The sequence below is a fragment of the Salmo trutta genome, chromosome 12, assembly GCF_901001165.1.
Source record: "Salmo trutta chromosome 12, fSalTru1.1, whole genome shotgun sequence".
NCBI classification, from domain to species: domain Eukaryota; kingdom Metazoa; phylum Chordata; class Actinopteri; order Salmoniformes; family Salmonidae; genus Salmo; species Salmo trutta.
This window is the reverse complement of record NC_042968.1, coordinates 44,033,283-44,053,466: the sequence shown is the minus strand read 5'-3', so window position 1 is coordinate 44,053,466 and position 20,184 is coordinate 44,033,283. Positions and strand designations below refer to the sequence as shown.

At 43.7% G+C, this 20,184-nt stretch overlaps 2 protein-coding genes across 5 annotated transcripts in view; one reads left to right on the top strand and one right to left on the bottom strand.

Annotated features, from left to right (window-relative positions):
- Positions 1–1,578: 1,578 nt before the first annotated feature.
- Positions 1,579–18,048, top strand: LOC115203608 (mucin-2-like). Its single transcript, XM_029768414.1, is given in 3 exon segments — positions 1,579–1,804; positions 8,133–10,792; positions 10,795–18,048. Coding segments are annotated over 2 exon segments (4,371 nt in total). The 5' UTR covers positions 1,579–1,804; positions 8,133–10,737; the 3' UTR covers positions 15,111–18,048.
- LOC115203609 (caldesmon, smooth muscle) overlaps positions 7,507–20,184 on the bottom strand; it is a 28,995-nt gene continuing 16,317 nt past the window's right edge. For 2 of the 4 annotated variants that reach the window (XM_029768415.1, XM_029768419.1), the window contains one exon: positions 19,073–19,248. In XM_029768415.1, the coding sequence (XP_029624275.1) occupies positions 19,108–19,248 (141 nt within the window). In that variant the 3' untranslated portion in view covers positions 19,073–19,107. Of the gene's footprint in view, positions 7,885–18,955; positions 18,982–19,072; positions 19,249–20,184 lie in introns of those variants that run through there. The other 2 variants (XM_029768418.1, XM_029768417.1) reach the window with 2 other exon arrangements.

Here is a 20,184-nt window from a genome sequence, read left to right as displayed (position 1 = left end):
AGCAGGAGAAGGAACAGGAGCAGGAACAGGAACAGGAGCAGGAGCAGGAACAGGAGAAGGAAAAGGAGCAGGAGCAGGAGCAGGAGCAGGAGCAGGAGCAGGAACAGGAGCAGGAGCAGGAACAGGAGTAGGAGCAGGAGCAGGAGCAGGAACAGGAACAGGAGCAGGAACAGGAACAGGAGCAGGAGCAGGAGCAGGAGCAGGAGCAGAACAGGAGCAGGAGCAGGAGCAGGAACAGGAACAGGAACAGGAGCAGGAGCAGGAGCAGGAGCAGGAGCAGGAACAGGAACAGGAGCAGGAGAAGGAACAGGAGCAGGAACAGGAACAGGAGCAGGAGCAGGAGCAGGAGCAAGGGCAGGAGCAGGAGCAGAACAGGAACAGGAGCAGGAGCAGGAACAGGAACAGGAGCAGGAGCAGGAGCAGAACAGGAGCAGGAGCAGGAGCAGGAACAGGAGCAGGAGCAGGAGCAGGAGCAGGAACAGCAACAGGAGCAGGAGCAGGAGCAGAACAGGAACAGGAGCAGGAACAGAAACAGAAACAGGAACAGGAGCAGGAGCAGGAGCAGAACAGGAACAGGAGCAGGAGAAGGAGCAGGAACAGGAGCAGGAGCAGGAGAAGGACCAGGAACAGGAGCAGGAACAGGAACAGGAACAGGAACAGGAACAGCCCAGATCAGGTCATACTCAGAGTAGAACAGCAGGTTCTTTCTGCAGGGCGTGGCCTGGTAATATATCTCAGGTGGTTGTGGAAGCCCCCTGCCTCCCTGGGTACAGATAGCTCTGTGGTTGTGGAAGCCCCCTGCCTTCCTGGGTACAGACAGCTCTGTGGTTATGGAAACCCCCTGCCTGCCTCGGTACAGACAGCTCTGTGGTTGTGGAAACCCCCTGCCTCCCTGGGTACAGATAGCTCTGTGGTTGTGGAAGCCCCCTGCCTTCCTGGGTACAGATAGCTCTGTGGTTGTGGAAACCCCCTGCCTCCCTGGGTACAGATAGCTCTGTGGTTGTGGAAACCCCCTGCCTCCCTGCGTACAGATAGCTCTGTGGTTGTGGAAACCCCCTGCCTCCCTGGGTACAGACAGCTCTGTGGTTGTGGAAACCCCCTGCCTTCCTGGGTACAGATAGCTTTGTGGTTGTGGAAACCCCCTGCCTCCCTGGGTACAGATAGCTCTGTGGTTGTGGAAGCCCCCTGCCTCCCTGGGTACAGACAGCTCTGTGGTTGTGGAAACCCCCTGCCTCCCTGGGTACAGATAGCTCTGTGGTTGTGGAAGCCCCCTGCCTCCCTGGGTACAGATAGCTCTGTGGTTGTGGAAACCCCCTGCCTCCCTGCGTACAGATAGCTCTGTGGTTGTGGAAGCCCCCTGCCTCCCTGGGTACAGATAGCTCTGTGGTTGTGGAAACCCCCTGCCTTCCTGGGTACAGACAGCTCTGTGGTTGTGGAAACCCCCTGCCTGCCTCGGTACAGACAGCTCTGTGGTTGTGGAAACCCCCTGCCTTCCTGGGTACAGACAGCTCTGTGGTTGTGGAAACCCCCTGCCTTCCTGGGTACAGATAGCTCTGTAGCTGTCATGGTCCTGCCACGGTGCTGCGCTGGCTGCAGTTCTGCTGTCACAGTGGAACAGGTATTGGGTGCATCAGGGTTTTATTTTTGGAGTGGTTGCCGACGGGAGATCGCTGCCCCGCTATGGTAGACAGGGTTCAGCTCGCTCAGTCCAAGATGACCCTGCCTCTGTGAGGTTACACTCCAGTCTGGGATTATAGCAGACAAGGCCAGCCAGAGAGTTTGCCCCCAACTAGGAATCCCTAAGGTAAACATAATGTAATCCAGTGTCTGTCCGTGTGATTGGCTAGATCATGTTACTGTCCCGTTATGTGTTGATTTGCATGGACAGGGAGTAGGCCAACTACATCTGTTGGGGACTTGCCTTGGGGATTTGCTCCCCGGAAATGCACTTGAACCTCTCAAAAAGCCATGGATATGATCAGTTAAACAATGTCCCTGTGGATGAAAGGTTTGCATTTGTAGACCTACACTTTAACGTGGTGCACGTTTTGCATCAGCAATGAACGGATGAATGATATCTGCATAGCAACACAATCTCTGTTACATGACTGGACTTGAAAATGCACTTCTGCAGAAATAAAGACAGATTCTAATGAACGTTGTGATATTTGGATATGTTTTCTGTGTACAGTGACAGTATATGCCTGTAAAAGTGAATTATTCTTTGTTTGACAGCGTAACAAGAATAATTGTTAGGCAAATTTGACTAAACTTAATTTTGTAGACAAAAACCGTGTGATTCTGGACATAGACATGCCGACATAATACATATTTGTTTTCCGATCGTCAATGGCATCGTTTATGTCTGTTTTTACTTGTGGTTGATTCATTTTCACTGTTCTAAAGTAAAGGAGCTTAACTTGAGGTCAGAGTACAGTGCAAAGTTAATCTTACACTTTCCTCTTTTGAGCCTGTGAGCTGGAGGCCTCCCAGTCTAACCCCCAGGCTTTAAAAGGGTGACCTGTTCTCATGTATCGAGCGCTGGGTTTAAGGTCTGGGGCTGTAGGAGCTGTAGGAGTTAAATGGGATACATTTGGTTGAAATGGTCCAATTGACGTTCTGAGAACATTAACACAATTTTCCATTTAAACATTTTCCAGAGAACCTTTGTTGAACCACATTTTTTGTTGTTAGTTTAAACCGAATATAAAGTCAGGAAAATCATCTCCACAGATTAGAAGGTATTCCACCCCAAAATATGAATACCGGTAGGGTATGTGGTCACGTTTGGTAGATCATGTTGTCATGGGGAGAATCACAATTGTATACTCCTCACGTCCTCTCTCCTCACCTCCTTCTTAAAACCCACTGGAGAAGGTTGGAGGGGAGGAACCTCTGGCTTTCAAATCCAATGGATTTTGAGAACTAGACGAGGAGAGAGGACGTGAGGAGTATACAACTGAGTATGCAATGGAGATCTTCCCATGTGGTGGCCTGGCTGTGGCCTACAGAAGCAGTGGCCTAGTAATGGCCGCGTTCCAGGTCAGCTTTATTGCAGTCGTGCTACGCATCTCAGAAGACTGACAAATCATATTAATTTGGTTTCTGGGACATTTAACACGTTGATGTGAGATCTTATCATCTGTACAGTGTGACTGAATAAAAGACGACCTGAAACACACCCGTTGGTTCACAGAGCACAGTGGGAATGATTCACTGCCTGTAGGACAGATAACTGCAGAGAGCAGGTGGCTGGTGTCTCACGATACCGTCCCTCTCTCTTACCTCAGACTAAAATTAGGCCCTGGACCTTTTCCCAGTGTCCCAAGAGGCAGCAAGGCCTATATTAAAGCCCCGGGTGTTTAGGAAACAAAGCCCTTCCTTTTCCGCTGTAACAAGCGTAACGTGCTACTGTATCTTACGGAACATGCCTGTTGCAAATGGAGGGCAGGCTTTATTTCAGACATACAAACTATTTATTTTATGAGCATGGGCTTTTTTTTCCCATTAACAATATTTGCCCATAGTTCTTTTTAAAGTTCTTCAAGCTCTGTCAATTTGATGGTTAATCATTGACATTTTCAAGTCTTACCATAGATTTTCAAGCCGATATGAGTCAAAACTGTAACTAGGCCACTCAGGACATTCAATGTCATCTTGGTAAGCAACTCAAGTGTAGATTTGGCCTTGTGTTTTAGGTTATTGTCCTGCTGAAAGATTAATTCATCCCCCAGTGTCTGTTGGAAGCAGACTGAACCAGATTTTCCTCTAGGATTTTAGCTGTGCTTAGCTGTATTCTGTTTCTTTTTATCCTAAGAAACTCCTTAGTCCTTAACAAAGTCCTTGCTGATGACAAGCATACCCATAACCTGAAGCAGCCACCACCGTGCTTGAGAATATGAAGAGTGATGTGGTGTGTTGGATTTGCCCCAAACATAACGCTTTATATTCAGGATTTTTTTGCAGTATTACTTAAGTGCCTTGTTATAAACAGGATGCATGTTTTGGAATATTTGTATTCCGTACAGGCATCCTTCCTTTCACTCTGTCATTTAGGTTAGTATTGTGGAGTATCTACAATGTTGTTGATCCATCCTCAGTTTTCTCATATCACAACCATTAAACACTAACTGTTTTAAATCACCATTGGCCTCATGGTGAAATGCCTGAGCAGTTTCCTTCCTCTCCGGCAACTGAGTTAGGAAAGATGCCTGTATCTTTGTAGTGACTGGGTGTATTGATGCACCATCCGAAGCCTAATTGATAATTTACCATGCACAAAGTGTTGGTGCCCTTCTTTGCGAGGCATTGAAAAACTTCCATGGTCTTTGCAGTTGAATCTGTGCTTCAAATTCGCTACTCAATTGAGGGACCTTAAAAATAAGTGGGGTAATGTGTAAATGTGTGGGGTACAGATATGGGGTAGTCATTAATAAAGAATATTAACCACTGTTACTGAAAACAGAATGAATCCATACAATTTATTAGGCATTTTATGAACCACATTTTTACTTCTGAACTTACTTAAGCTTTCCATAACAAAGGGGTGGAATACTTATTGACTAAAGACATTTCAGCTTTTAATTTTTTATTCATTTTCTACAAACAAAATTCCAATTTCACATGATGGCGTATCGTGGTAGATCAGAGACACACGATCTCAATTGAATCCATTTTAAATTCAGACACAACACAACAGAGTGGGTAGTTCCATATTGTTTCCATTTCCCAATGATGGAGTCCACTGTGCTCTTGGAAACTTTCAACACTCTAGAAATAGTTTTATACCCTTCGCCATATATATATTCCTCATCACAATTATATCTCAGAAATCTACCGACAGTTTCTTGGACTTCATGGTATAGTTTCTGCTCTGACAACAGTGGGACCTTGTATAGACAGGTGTGTTTCTTTCTAAATCATGTCCAATTTAATTTAACCTGAGCTCAATTTGGCGTGTCATAACAAAGGGATGTGAATAATTATGTAAATGAGATATTTCTGTATTTCATTTTCAAGAAATTTTATTAAAAAACCAACAACCATGTTTTCAATTTGTCATTATGGGATAATGTGTGTAGATGGGTGAGAGAAAAATAAATGTAATCCATTTTGAATTCAGGCTTTAACACAACAAAATGTGAAATAAGTCAAGGGGTATGAATACTTTCTGAAGGCACTGTATGTAGTACAGTTTTATCTAAAAAGGATACTTAAAACAATTATAATCGTAAATTCACTGAGTAGGATGGTCCTCCCCTAAGGAGCCTCCACTGCAGGACATAGGTTGCACAGACCGTTGACAGGGCAAGTGATCAAAGTAAATTCACTGTTATTCTTTTAACATCTGCCTTTATTTTCTGCAACCACAGAAAAAATGACTAAGCAAGCTAGAACAACAAATGAAAGGGAGTCATAAAAAAACGACCTCTTTGCTACAACCTCTCCTGGGTTGGGTATGCTATATCATCTGATCATCTGTAATGTAGGATTAATGAATGAGCTAGTTAGATATATCATCTGATCATCTGTAATGCAGGCTAGGTGAATCAGCTAGTTAGATATATCATCTGATCATCTGTAATGTAGGCTAGATGAATCAGCTAGTTAGATATATCATCTGATCATCTGTAATGTAGGCTAGATGAATCAGCTAGTTAGATATATCATCTGATCATCTGTAATGTAGACTAGATGAATCAGCTAGTTAGATATATCATCTGATCATCTGTAATGTAGGCTAGATGAATCAGCTAGTCAGATATATCATCTGATCATCTGTAATGTTGGCTAGATGAATCAGCTAGTTAGATATATCATCTGATCATCTGTAATGTAGGCTAGATGAATCAGCTAGTTAGATATATCATCTGATCATCTGTGATGTAGGCTAGATGAATCAGCTAGTTAGATATATCATCTGATCATCTGTGATGTAGGCTAGATGAATCAGCTAGTTAGATATATCATCTGATCATCTGTAATGTAGGCTAGGTGAATCAGCTAGTTACAAGAAGAAAAAAACCCAGCAGTAATCAAAAGAGCACTTTTTTCACAACAATAGCATACGAATTGGTTGACGTAAGTTATCAAACATCTTGGAGGACGTATACTGTAGTATTGCACGTCGTTATCTGTGACCAGTTGCTCGTTGAGCCCTAACAACAAAGGATAATTACGGGGAGAATTTACCTTGGCGGTAACTAATGACAAAGTTTAGGAGAACTAAAAACGACAAAGGATAGATGAATTGGGTTATGTTTAGAATAAGGGTTGGGATTAGCTAAAATTCTACAGTTGTCGCCGACGCAACTCAAAACATGCATTTGGATTGGTAGACTGTCACGGAGAACATCCACCCATCCTCCCCGACCAACCTCCCAACATTTGTTTCTGTCTCAAGTAACTACACCATTAGTAGGTATCATACGTCTTGGAGGTGCTCAGAAATAGGTCAAGTACATTTCGTCTCCCTCTGAGGCCAGGCTGTTTTTTCATAGTAGGGCAAAAGGGCAGGTGCTACAGCACCACTAGGACTCTATCTGTGCCCGTGCCTGATCCAGATTAGCGTGGTTGATCCAAATTAGCGTGGTTGATCCAGATTATCGTGTTTGATCCAGATTAGTGTGGTTGATCCAGATTAGCGTGGTTGATCCAGGTTAGCGTGGCTGATCCAGATTAGTGTGGTTGATCCAATTAGAGTGGTTGATCCATATTAGAGTGGTTGATCCAGATTAGCATGGTTGATCCAGATTAGCGTGGTTGATCCAGATTAGAGTGGTTGATCCAGGTCAGAATGGTTGATCCAGATTAGTGTGGTTGATCCGGATTAGTGTGGTTGATCCAAATTAGCCTGGTTGATCCAGATTAGTGTGCCTGATCCAGATTGTCATGGTTGATCCAGTGTGAAGGGTACAATCGCAATCAATTGTTGTTCCCAAAACGATTGAACCACCAAAACCTTGATTTTACAATGAAAATTGGATTGTGTTATGATTTCCGTTATGTAATATGATTCATTTTAATCAGTAAGAAACCAACAAAAAAAGCCGTATTAGGTAACAATTGGAACACCTGCCAAGGTTTTTGCCTAAATATATAAACTTTATATGGAGACGTGTTTATACTTGCCTCACGTATTAACATCCGTTTAAAGTAGACACAAAGGGACTTTTATTGTCTATTTCAACTATTGAGGTTTTATAAAGTTACCCAGTACCTCCAGGATACCGAAGCCCTTTAAGAATGTATTTAAAAACCAGTTAACGAGCCGGTTGTCATGGGATGCTATATCTATCTAAAGCAGTTTTCATAGAGCCATTAGCAGTGGTTAAATAAAGAGCAGGACAGCTGTGAGGGCTGGCCCACATTACTGAAACAACATGCACAGACCACAGGATCAGTTTGCCATGACCTCACCTACTAATGGAAACAACATACAGATTGATAGAACCACAGAAATAGGACTGTAAATACTGTTAATACGGTATATCACACAATGGCACATTTAACTCATTCATTTACTTTATTTCATTTTTTTAATTAAAGTTAACAAAATAGTAAATGAAAACTAAATATTCACTAAAAGACCTCATGGATAAGATTGTCCAAAATAAACGAGTACAAACATGAACATTTTTGCATAATTGTATATTTTTGACCGTTTGTCAATAATTTTATACTAGGTTGGCAGTGTGTTGCTATAGAGAAAATCAACTGGTACACATAACATACTGCATATGCTTCAGAAATGTTGATCTAAATGTTGTTTTTAAGAGGAATATGTCGGTTAAATGGAATGAATGATAAACAGGAGGTGAAGTGATCGTCGAAGTAATCACAATCCAACGTCTGTTCTTCACAATTCCTCAAGGCATTGTCCAGCTGAAAAACAAACCAGGAAGAGAAGAGGGATGTCAATGATTCATTTATATTAATTAAAGTAACACACTAGAACATGGCATCTTCTGGTTGTGTCAAATGTTTTGAGTTTGTAATGAATTTTGTCTTAATAGAGGCTCACAAAAAATAAAGATGTGGGTTAAAGTTTTGGTAGATTTATGTCAAATAAAATATAATTTTGTCATTTAATTCTTGCCGCTTGATGTTTTGTCTTTGTTTTGTCTTTTCAGGGGGGTTGAAATGAAACGCTGATGGCAGTCAGTTACAGGAATGGACTCCAGCCGGACCTTCCCGACCCCGCCCAGCCTCCCCCTCCCCTGCTGCCCAAACCAGACAAGGCCAATGCCCGGCTGCAGAAACTCATCAAGAAGAGTGCCAAGAAGAAGGCCCGACCCTCTCAGACCCCCATCCCCTTCCGCTCCTGTCTGTCCCCTGTACACGAAGCTTCAGACCTCGAACACAGCGACACACACTCGACTCCGCCCCGGTCACCGGACTTCAGTTTCCCCATTAGGCCTCTGTATGATCAACATCCCCCCTCTCCGTTATCGTTCCCCCCCAGTGGTCCATATGGTAGCAGTCCTTACGGCCAGACAGGGGTCTTTCCCCCACTGGACTACACCGCTCCCATTCAGACATCAGAGAACCAGGTGGCGCCCCTCTTTGAGTGCTCGTCATTTATGTTTGACGATGATGACACAGAAAGCATGATGCCACCCTCGCCTCCGCCACTGCCACCCGTACCTGAGTTCTCACAAGGCCCTGCAGTTCATCTGTATGACTTGTATTCATCTGTAGCACTGAATTCGTATGGGTCGGTGGCCACGGCTACAGTAGCTCCAGACCCAGTCTCCAGTGTACCACAGTCAACTCCCCCAACTCCATGTTCCCCTAAGATATCAACTCATGTTATGACTCTTTCCCAACCAGTACCTAGTGGTCCGAGCCTGGGTCCGGGTCTGGCTCCATTACCAGCTCAGGTCCAAGTTCCAGTCCCACCTCCTGCTCCAATACTGGTGTCAGCGCCAACCCTTCAGACACAACCTCTGACCTCAACCCAGAAGGTGAAGACACCCAGTAAGCCAAAGGATGAGGCTCCAAAGCACACACCAGCTTTGATCACTAATAACCTTGGTTCTGAAGATCACATTATGAGCAAAGTGGCTTCTGAGACGGTCAGCACGCAAATAACTCAAGCTGATTCCCGTAAAGTCAAACGGTCTGACCTCATCCCACAAACAATGATTTACACATCCAAGGCAACGTTTTACGAAATCTCCAAGCCTGCACTTCCAGACATAACAGGAGTGAATATATTGTATCAAGGAGCATCGTTATCCACTATACACAGGGAGAAATCACCAATGACTTGTCACCAAAGTGAGCCGGCAATCCCATATAAAGTTGCTGTGGCAAAGACCCCTTCTGGAAGATCGAAAACACCCTCACACCATCCCTCAATGGGAAGACTGACACCTGTTTTTGAGATATCGAAAGCCAATCCACTCTTATTCGCTGCAAGTCCAGTCTTCTTCTCCTCTCGGGATGTGCATGCCTCGGTCGTAAACACAGAGACAGAGAAATACAAGTCACCAATGACTGTTACCAGTACTCTCTCAGCAGCAACCGAACAACTAAAACAAATTGGATCTCGTTCAGATAGAGACATATTCCCAAATAATGGAATTACAACTACAACTGCCATGGGAGGATCTATGGCTAATTTATGTTCTATGTTCAGCTCCTCTCAGGATGTACACGTCACACAGAGATTCGAGTCACCAATGACTATAACCAGTACAGCCCAAACACCCTCAGCAATACCTGTTAACAGTAGAGTCAAATCTCCCTCAGCAATACATATAACCAGTACAGCCCAAACACCCTCAGCAATACCTGTTAACAGTAGAGTCAAATCTCCCTCAGCAATACATATAACCAGTACAGCCCAAACACCCTCAGCAATACCTGTTAACAGTAGAGTCAAATCTCCCTCAGCAATACATATAACTAGTACAGCCCAAACACCCTCAGCAATACCTGTTAACAGTAGAGTCAAATCTCCTCCTTCAATGCCTGTTACCACTACAAGCAATACTCCCTCAGCTGCAGCAGAAGCACCAAAACCAATAGGATCTGATAAACATTTACAAGGTCTGACCAGTGTTGATAGAAGTAGAACTCAAACTAATGGAATAACAACCAACATGGAACGGTCTATGGCTAAGATATCTTCTGCATTCAGCTCCTATCAAGATGTACATGCCTTGGTTGTAAACAAAGAGACACACAGATACAAGGAGATACAGGATACAACTACTATGCTCGGATGTATGACTAATATATCTCATGCCTTCAGCTCCTATCAAGATGTACATACCTCAGTCATAAACACACAAAGCCACAAGTCACTCATGCCTGTTACATGTAGAGTTAAATCTCCCCCGGCGATGACTGTTACCAGTACAGCCCAAACTCCCCTAGCAATTCCTGTTGCCAGCAGAGTCAAATCGCCCCCATCAATGCCAGTTAACAGTAGATTCAAATCTCCCCCATCAATGTCTGTTACTAGTGCAGCCCAAACTCGCTCAAGAGCCACTGAACCACAAAAATCAGCTGGATCTGCCAGTGCCGGCTCAGTGGAACTTTCACAAGGTCCAACCAGTGGGGATAGAAATAGAAACCAGACTAGTGGAGGTACAACCACCACTAAAGGATCTATGGCTGAGAGAACTCCCACTGAGATTCTAGAATCAAAGATGGCTGCACATGACATTACAGTTTCCAAGCCAAAAGTAAAGTTTACAGAACCTCATATGCCAAAAGATAAGATGGATGAAACAACTGAATATGGAACCCCACCTGAGTATCAAAAGCAACAGACTCCATTGTCCCCCAAAAGGATACCAAAGACAGATTCAAATGGATACAAAGCGCCAACGATTTCAGCTCCACAAGCACCACCAAACGGACCCACTGTGCCAACGATCTCAGCACAACCACCTCCAAATGGACAAACTGTACCGATGATTTCAGCACCACAAGCACCTCCAAACACTTTGCTAACGCCAATGATTTCATCACCTCAATCTCCATTGACCCCTAGATACCCAGACTCTCCTATAATTGGCTTACGTAAAGTTCTAGCACCATTGATAGAACATCAAAAGACCCCTACATCCAAAAAACCTAAAGCACGGTCAACATATTACGGACTGACTCCGGCTGAGTATGTTGCCTATGGTGGGATCCGGACATACTATGGTCCTTCTGGACCTAAAGCTAATGAATCAACACCATCACCATCCATAGCACAGACTAATGGATTACCAAATGGGCCTCGTCCTCCTTTAATCTCTAAGCCTGAAACATCCCCCATAGGATCAAACACACCCAACAGAGAACAACAGAAACCTACCTTGCAAGGGCAGCATTCTACTGTTTCAGCACCTTCACTTTCAACACCTTTAGCTGCAACTGGCTGTTCTCAGACACCAACAGATAAGGCAGCCATATCTAAACCCAATACATCAGATGTTAACCAATCTGAAGCACCTGCTTATGCAATACAACCTGATATAACACCTATTGTGGACATAACAAAACCTGAACTTCTATTGGCCCTCGGACAGCTAACTCTTCCACCAGCCACCAGTGAAGTCCTCACACCAAAGGCCTCTCATTCGGAGGTTCCAAGACCGGCACATAAAGCAGGTGTGGTACACACAACCAGACCAGCTCCATTTCAGATAAATGAAATTCCTTCATTCCCGATAGGTAGGAATGTTGTGTCAAAGTCGTTGTTTCCTTTCAGCAGTCCAAATGCTGAAGTTTCACAAAATCCAACTGTAGAAAATATTCCCCAACACAGTGGAAAGTCAGAGGCAGATCCCACAGTCATGCATCTTTCTGTCAAGGCTAATATTAGCACAGACACTAAACTACCCAGAAAACCTGTCATAGGAGCCCAAGTCCCCAACAACCCTGATATAGGAAGCCAACACAGCCAACCTACCACAGCAACTATACTACCAGGCAAGCCTACCATAGACACCAAACTACCTAGCAAGCCTAGTGTGCCAACCATAAGAACTCAACTCTCTCATACACCTACTATTGAAACACCTACCATTGAAACAGGAACCCAAGTCCCCACCAAACCTACTATAGAAAACCAACATTCATGCACAGCTACCACTGGAACTAAACTTCCTAGCCCACCTACCAAAATAGCACAACTTCGCAGCCCACCTAGCATAGTAGCACAACTCTCTAGCACGCCTAGCATAGTAGCCCAACTCTCTAGCACGCCTAGCATAGTAGCCCAACTCTCTAGCACGCCTAGCATAGTAGCACAACTCTCTAGCACGCCTAGCATAGTAGCCCAACTCTCTAGCACGCCTAGCATAGTAGCCCAACTCTCTAGCACGCCTAGCATAGTAGCCCAACTCTCTAGCACGCCTAGCATAGTAGCCCAACTCTCTAGCACGCCTAGCATAGTAGCCCAACTCTCTAGCACGCCTAGCATAGAAGCCCAACTCTCTGGCACGCCTAGCATAGAAGCCCAACTCTCTAGCACGCCTAGCATAGTAGCCCAACTCTCTAGCACGCCTAGCATAGTAGCCCAACTCTCTAGCACGCCTAGCATAGAAGCCCAACTCTCTGGCACGCCTAGCATAGTAGCCCAACTCTCTAGCACGCCTAGCATAGAAGCCCAACTCCCCAACGAGCCTTTAATAGAACCTATACTACCTGGCAAGTCTACTCCAGAAAATATTCTGCACAGTACCATGCAGTACCATGCAAACCATACCAGGAAGCATTTTGTAGAAACCAACTCCAACAAAGCAATTGAATGCAGACAATCTACAAAACCTTCCACCAAGTCCACTACTGAAACAAGATTCTCAGCCAGCTCTACGAACGAAGATAAACAATTTACAAACCCTATTGTAGCAAATGGAGCTTGGCTGAAACCATCCCTAGAGTCTACACGTACTAACTCAACTATCATAAGTGCACAGCCATCCACAGAAATTAGATCCCCAATAAGCCCTACTTTACAAGCTAAGCATTTTACAAAGCCTGTTTACAACACTAGTTCCTCTCCAAAGCCGGTCCCACGTACTAACAGGCCTATTATAATTGTGCAACCTCCCACACCTCCAATAATAGAGGCCAGACCTCCCTCAACCCCTGCTTTAGAAACTAAACCCTTTACAAAATCTGTTGCAGAAGCTAAAGCCTCACCAAAATCCCTTGAACCTATCTGGGCTAATATTACTACCATGAATGTACAACCTTCAACAAAACCTACCGCAGACTCTTTTAGCCCTACTATTGAAGCTAAACCCTTTATGAAGCCCGTCATAGAAGCTAGCACCTCCCCAAAACCGGTCTCAGTGCTTCCTAACAAACCTACCATAAAAGTCCTACCTTCTACACCACCACATAGACATACCAGACCATGGTCAACAACACCTATGGAACCTAAAGCTGTTACAGAACCTAACCGTGCAACGAATAAGCCTACCGTAAATGTACAACCTTCGACAACACCTACTACAGAAACTAGACCCTGCTTCAGCCCTACTGTTGAAGCTAAACCCCTTATACAGCACAATATGGAAACTAGAGTATTTGCTAAATCATCCCCAGAGCCTAAACCAGCTAACAAGCCTACCGTAAATGTACAACCTTCAACAACACCTACTAGAGAAACTAGACGATGCTTCAGCCCTACTGTTGAAGCTAAACCCCTTATACAGCACAATATGGAAACTAGAGTCTTTGCTAAATCATCCCCAGAGCCTAAACCAGCTAACATGCCTACCATAAATGTACAACCTTCCCCAAAGCCTATAGAAAGAGAAACCACCTTAAGCCCTTTTATTGAAGCTAAACCCTTTACACAGAATAATACGGAAACTAGAGACTTCACAAAACCTGTACCAGAACCTAAACCAGCTAACAAGCCTACCATAAATGTACAACCTTCCACAAATCCTACTACAGAAATTAGATCCTGCTTTAGCCCTGTTGAAGCTAGACCTGCTGCAAAGGTTATGGCATCAAGAAGCTGCTTTAGTCCCACTAGACCTTGGTTAAACCCTTCTACTGAAGCTAAACCCTTGACGAAGCATGACATTGAAGCTATTGCCTCCCTAAAACCGACACCAGAGCCTAAATCGACTAACACCACTTCCACAAAGCCTGCTATAGAACATATATCGTCCCCAACCCCAACCGCTGCCATAGACACTGTGATAAAACTACCTGCCGTTACCAAAGTGATTGACTCTTCCACTCCTGCCTCTCTGCCTCAGGCCTCAGCCTCTGTAAAAGCCACGTCCACAAACAGAGGAATGTCATCGCCATCTCAGCCAAAGACTGGACAGACAGAGACAGACACAATGGAAGATGTGGAAGCCAATGCATCAGGTGCACAGGGGAAAGCAGCCAGAAGTCAAGATACACCCTGTACGAAGCCTACGATATCAACTGCATCTTCGACTGTTGACAATGTAGACAAGGTAGACAAGCCCCAAGCTCCAACCGCTAAACCTAACCCTGCTAAGGCTGCACTGAATGCAATGAAACCTAAAAGTCTAAAGACCATGTTCAGTGGCTGGTCGCGCCTCAAAAAACACATGGTCGTTGAACCAGAGGAACCTCAGTTCCCAGAGCCTGAATCTGTCAGCAGGGATGGCGCCACCTACAGTAAGAACACTGACCAGGCCAAATCTAGTCAAGCTTCTTCAGCAGAGGTCAAAGACCACTCTGAGAAGGGCAAAGAAGTGCTGAAGGAGACAGAGGCGCCCAGAGCAATGAAGATGTGGGACGCCATGCTCTTCCAGATGTTCTCTACCAAGGATGCAATCATGCAGCAGATCAAAGCTAGCAAAGCTCCTAATGGTTCCGACAAGAAGAAAGACCAGAGAGAGCAGACCAATAAGACACGGAATGCCAATCAGCAGAAAGATAATGAGATGGAGGTTGTCCCCTCTTTTGCCAATCGCCTGCCGCTCCTCCTCTACAGTCCGCGCTTTGATGCCAGAAAGATAAAAGAGGCTGCAGAGAAGCCGCTGGTGAAGATGTCAGCTGTGTTCCAAAGGGGGCTGATTAACCGCAAAAATCAGGACGGGGAAGGGAAGGACTTTAATAAAACTGCCAGGGGATTCGGTTCCACAAGAACAACTGATGTCTGACTTGGAACTCACACCAGAATATTGCTGCTCTATCTTCTCATTAAGTAGATGAATAAACCTCAATATATTCATTTCAGTTATCATATAGCTAGAGGTTTGTATGTTAAATAAGCTTCCGATCAAGGGCTGCAGTGCAGTAGGCTATGCCAGGATATTTATTTCAATATGGTGTTTAAACTATGATTTTAACTATGATCATGAGCTCATAAGACAATGATGTTGGCTGCATGCAGATGGTTTTCGTTACATCTTTCTTGCTCCATAGAAAGATGTTGTATTTTTTTAAGCATTGCTAGTGTTTTAGTCTTGGAGTGTTCACCCTGGGTGAGGTTAGGAGTAGAGTGTCTTATGTCAGTGTGTAATTAATAGGGCTTGTACATTCCTGGATTGATGGGACGGAAAGGCATTGGATGACAGAGCAGTGTAGCTGTGAGAGAGGTGGAGCCTAGCTAGAGGTGGAGCTTAGCTAGATCTGGAGCCTAGCTAGAGGTGGTCTAGCTAGAGGTGGGGCCTAGTTAGAGGTGGGGCCTAGCTAGAGGTGGGGCCTAGTTAGAGGTGGAGCCTAGCTAGCAGTGGAGCCTAGTTAGAGGCGGGGCCTAGCTAGAGGTGGGGCCTAGTTAGAGGTGGAGGCTAGCTAGAGGTGGAGCCTAGTTAGAGGTGGAGGCTAGTTAGAGGTGGAGCCTAGCTAGAGGTGGAGCCTAGCTAGAGGTGGAGCCTAGTTAGAGGTGGAGCCTAGCTAGAGGTGGAGCCTAGCTAGAGGTGGAGACTAGCTAGAGGTGGAGCCTAGTTAGAAATGGAGGCTAGTTAGAGGTGGAGCCTAGTTAGAGGCGGGGCCTAGCTAGAGGTGGAGGCTAGCTAGAGCTGGAGCCTAGCTGGAGGTGGAGCCTAGTTAGAGGTGGAGCCTAGTTAGAGGTGGGGCCTAGCTAGAGGTGGAGCCTAGCTAGAGGTGGAGCCTAGTTAGAGGTGGAGCCTAGCTAGATGTAGAGCCTAGCTAGATGTGGAGGCTAGCTAGATGTGGAGGCTAGCTAGATGTGGAGGCTAGTTAGATGTGGAGGCTAGTTAGAGGTGGAGCCTAGTTACAGGTGGAGCCAAGTTAGAGGTGGAGCCTAGCTAGAGGTGGAGCCTAGTTAGAGGTGGAGCCTAGCTAATAGAGGTATATACACCAGACTAGAGGGAGAACTCTAACTTTGAACTTAACACCATAAACTGTGACTGCATGCACCGTTTTTAAAGTCAATGGAAAAGATATGAAGTTTTCCCTCTAGTGTTAATAACTCTGCAGGGGAGCTCCGGAAGAGACACAGCTGCAGAAGATGGACATACAGGGAGAGAAGGTGTGGCTTAAATAGAAGGCAGCAGAAGGATACGTAGGCCCTACTGGAAATGACAACACAAAAAAGTTGGTTTGAAAAGCACTTTCAGTTTGCAGGTTCGTTGGAAATATATTTAAATAGCAAATGGAATCTATTAATGTTATGCAAAATGTCCAGTAGGAGGAGGGAGACAGTTTTTAGATACGTTGGAGATTCTCTGAGCAGAAGAAAGGACAGAGAGAAAAGAGATGGACATGGATCCTTATGGGACATGATGATAGGACATGGATCCTTATGGGACATGATGATAGGACATGGATCCTCATTGGGACATGATGATAGGACATGTATCCTTATGGGACATGATGATAGGACATGGATCCTTATGGGACATGATGATAGGACATGGATCCTTATGGGACATGATGATAGGACATGGATCCTTATGGGACATGATGATAGGACATGGATCCTTATGGGACATGATGATAGGACATGTATCCTCATTGGGACATGATGATAGGACATGGATCCTTATGGGACATGATGATAGGACATGGATCCTCATTGGGACATGATGATAGGACATGGATCCTTAAGGGACATGATGATAGGACATGTATCCTTATGGGACATGATGATAGGACATGGGTCCTCATTAGGACATGATGATAGGACATGGGTCCTCATTAGGACACGATGATAGGACATGGATCCTCATTGGGACATGATGATAGGACATGGATCCTTATGGGACATGATGATAGGACATGGATTGCTTTATGATGAATGTCTTCAATGGTGCCGAATGGATAAGAATGAAGGAATGTAAGATAAAGGTGCCTCAGGCAATAAACTACAGAAGGGTCTTCGTGATATAGGAAGACGTGTAATAAACTACAGAAGGGTCTTTGTGATACAGGAAGACGTGTAATAAACTACAGAAGGGTCTTTGTGATACAGGAAGACGTGTAATAAACTACAGAAGGGTCTTTGTGATACAGGAAGACATGTAATAAACTACAGAAGGGTCTTTGTGATACAGGAAGACGTGTAATAAACTACAGAAGGGTCTTTGTGATACAGGAAGTTAAGTAGGTAAGTGACACTGACAGTTAATTTGTTAAATGATGAAGACGCGGTTGGTGTTTTAAAATAAGCTTTTGATAATTTTGTTGCTGGAATAGATCTAATGAGCATGATTTTTTTTTCTTAAAGCTTTAAAGGTTTATTCTTCTGTAAGGAACTTTTGAGAATTTGTGGCATAATTTTTATTTATTTAAGATGTCTATTTTTGTTATAGCTATCTGATGCTTCTCAGGTCTTTGTTTAATGAAATTATTTGTCATTGATAAATAACGGGTGTACCCTCATGAGCCAACCATAACCACACTGCCGCTTTACACTTGTTATAGAATTGGCTCGACTCAAAAGTGTGCAGTAATAAAAATGATTGTGGCACCGGGTTCAAAACTGAAGAAGGAAAAACCTGTATTGATTGTATATACAGGACATTATTTTGTATAGACGTGTCCAGTATAGAATGTTGTTGCCTATCGTGTGATTAACTAAATTATTGCTTATTGTCTACATGTTTACATTGAAGTAAACTCTAAGCTGTTGAATCAGTTTCTTGTTGTTTTTATTTAGTCGTGTACCATTATTGATGTGGTTTGTGACACATTAGTTAGTCTAAGATCTAGTACTGGTAGTCTAAGATCTAGTACTGGTAGTCTAAGATCTAGTACTGGTAGTCTAAGATCTAGTACTGGTATTCTAAGATCTAGTACTGGTAGTCTAAGATCTAGTACTGGTATTCTAAGATCTAGTACTGGTAGTCTAAGATCTAGTACTGGCAGTCTAAGATCTAGTACTGGTAGTCTAAGATCTAGTAGTGGTAGTCTAAGATCTAGTAGTGGTAGTCTAAGGTCATATGGTAGAAGAGAATCACAATCACTTGGTTACATGCCAAGGCGTGACTGCTAAGGAACTAATAAATACCATAGAATTGCAACTAACAGACCTCTACCTCCTGGATAGATATGGTATGGAATGGCCTAACAGACAGCTCTCTTTCCTGGACAGACATGGTATGGGATGGCCTAACAGATCTCTCTCTCTCCTGGACAGACATGGTGATACATTACTACCAGACCTCTCTCTCCCTCCTGGACAGACATGATGATACATTACTAACAGATGAAGGGGATTGTTTTTACACAAAGCCAACAACTACACATCCACAGCTGCCATTTTCTTTTTTTTTAAGTAAATATGGGATGTAGCTGCCATTTTCTTTTTTAAAGTAAATATGGGATGTAGCTGCCATTTTATTTTTTTAAAGTAAATATGGGATGTAGCTGCCATTTTCTTTTTTTAAAGTAAATATGGGATGTAGCTGCCATTTTCTTTTTTTAAAGTAAATATGGGATGTAGCTGCCATTTCCTTTTTTTAAAGTAAATATGGGATGTAGCTGCCATTTTCTTTTTTTTAAAGTAAATATGGGATGTAGCTGCCATTTCCTTTTTTTAAAGTAAATATGGGATGTAGCTGCCATTTTCTTTTTTTTAAAGTAAATATGGGATGTAGCTGCCATTTTCTTTTTTTTAAAGTAAATATGGGATGTAGCTGCCATTTTCTTTTTTTTAAGTAAATATGGGATGTAGCTGCCATTTTCTTTTTTTTAAGTAAATATGGGATGTAAGTGAGTCTTACTTGATTTTCCGTTTGTGTGCTCGTTGTAATCATCATCACCGATGGCAACCTTCTCATACTTGCCGTGAGCCATCATCACAAATTTGTACTTTTTACCAGAGGAAGCTCCCTAGAAAAGAGTTCAATATTGCAGTGCAAAAAATATTATATATTTAATTTGTACAAATGCAGGCATGTATTATTTCAATGTATTATTTTAAGTACCAATTATATTCAAAAGTTTCATACACCTTTGTGTTGACAGCTAATTCTTTTGAATATAATCCACCAATTGAATAACAGACCTCATACAGTGCACTCGGAAAGGATTCAGACCTCTTGACTTTTTCAAAATTTTGTTACATTACAGCCTTATTCTAAAATGGATTAAATGTTTTTTTTTCCCTCATCAATAACGACAAAGCAAAAACAGGTTTTTGGAAATCTTTGCACATTTATAAAAAAATCTGAAATATGACATTTACATAAGTATTCAGACCCTTTACGCAGTACTTTGTCGAAGCTCCTTTGGCAGAGATTACAGCCTTGAGTCTTCATGGGTATGACGCTACATGCTTGGCACACCTGTACTTGGGGAGTTTCTCCCATTCTTCTCTGAAGATCCTCTCAAGTTCTGTCAGGTTGGATGGGGAGCGTCGTTGCACAGCTATTTTCAGGTCTCTCCAGAGATGTTTGATTGGGTTCAAGTCCAAGCTCTGGCTTGGCCACCCAAGCACATTCTGAGACTTGTCCGGAAACCACTCCTGTGTTGTCTTGGCTGCGTCCTTAGGGCCGTTGTCCTGTTGGAAGGTGAACCTTCGCCCCAGTCTGAGGTCCTGAGCACTCTGGAGCAGGTTTTCATCAAGGATCGGATGGTGCCAGGTTTCCACTTGGCATTCAGGTAAAAGAGTTCAATCTTGGTTGCATCAGACCAGAGAATCTTGTTTCAGATGGTCTGAGAGTCCTTTAGGTGCCTTTTGGCAAACTCCAAGTGGGCTGTCATGTGCCATTTACTGAGGAGTGGCTTCATCTGGCCACTCTACCATAAAGGCCTGATTGGTGGAGT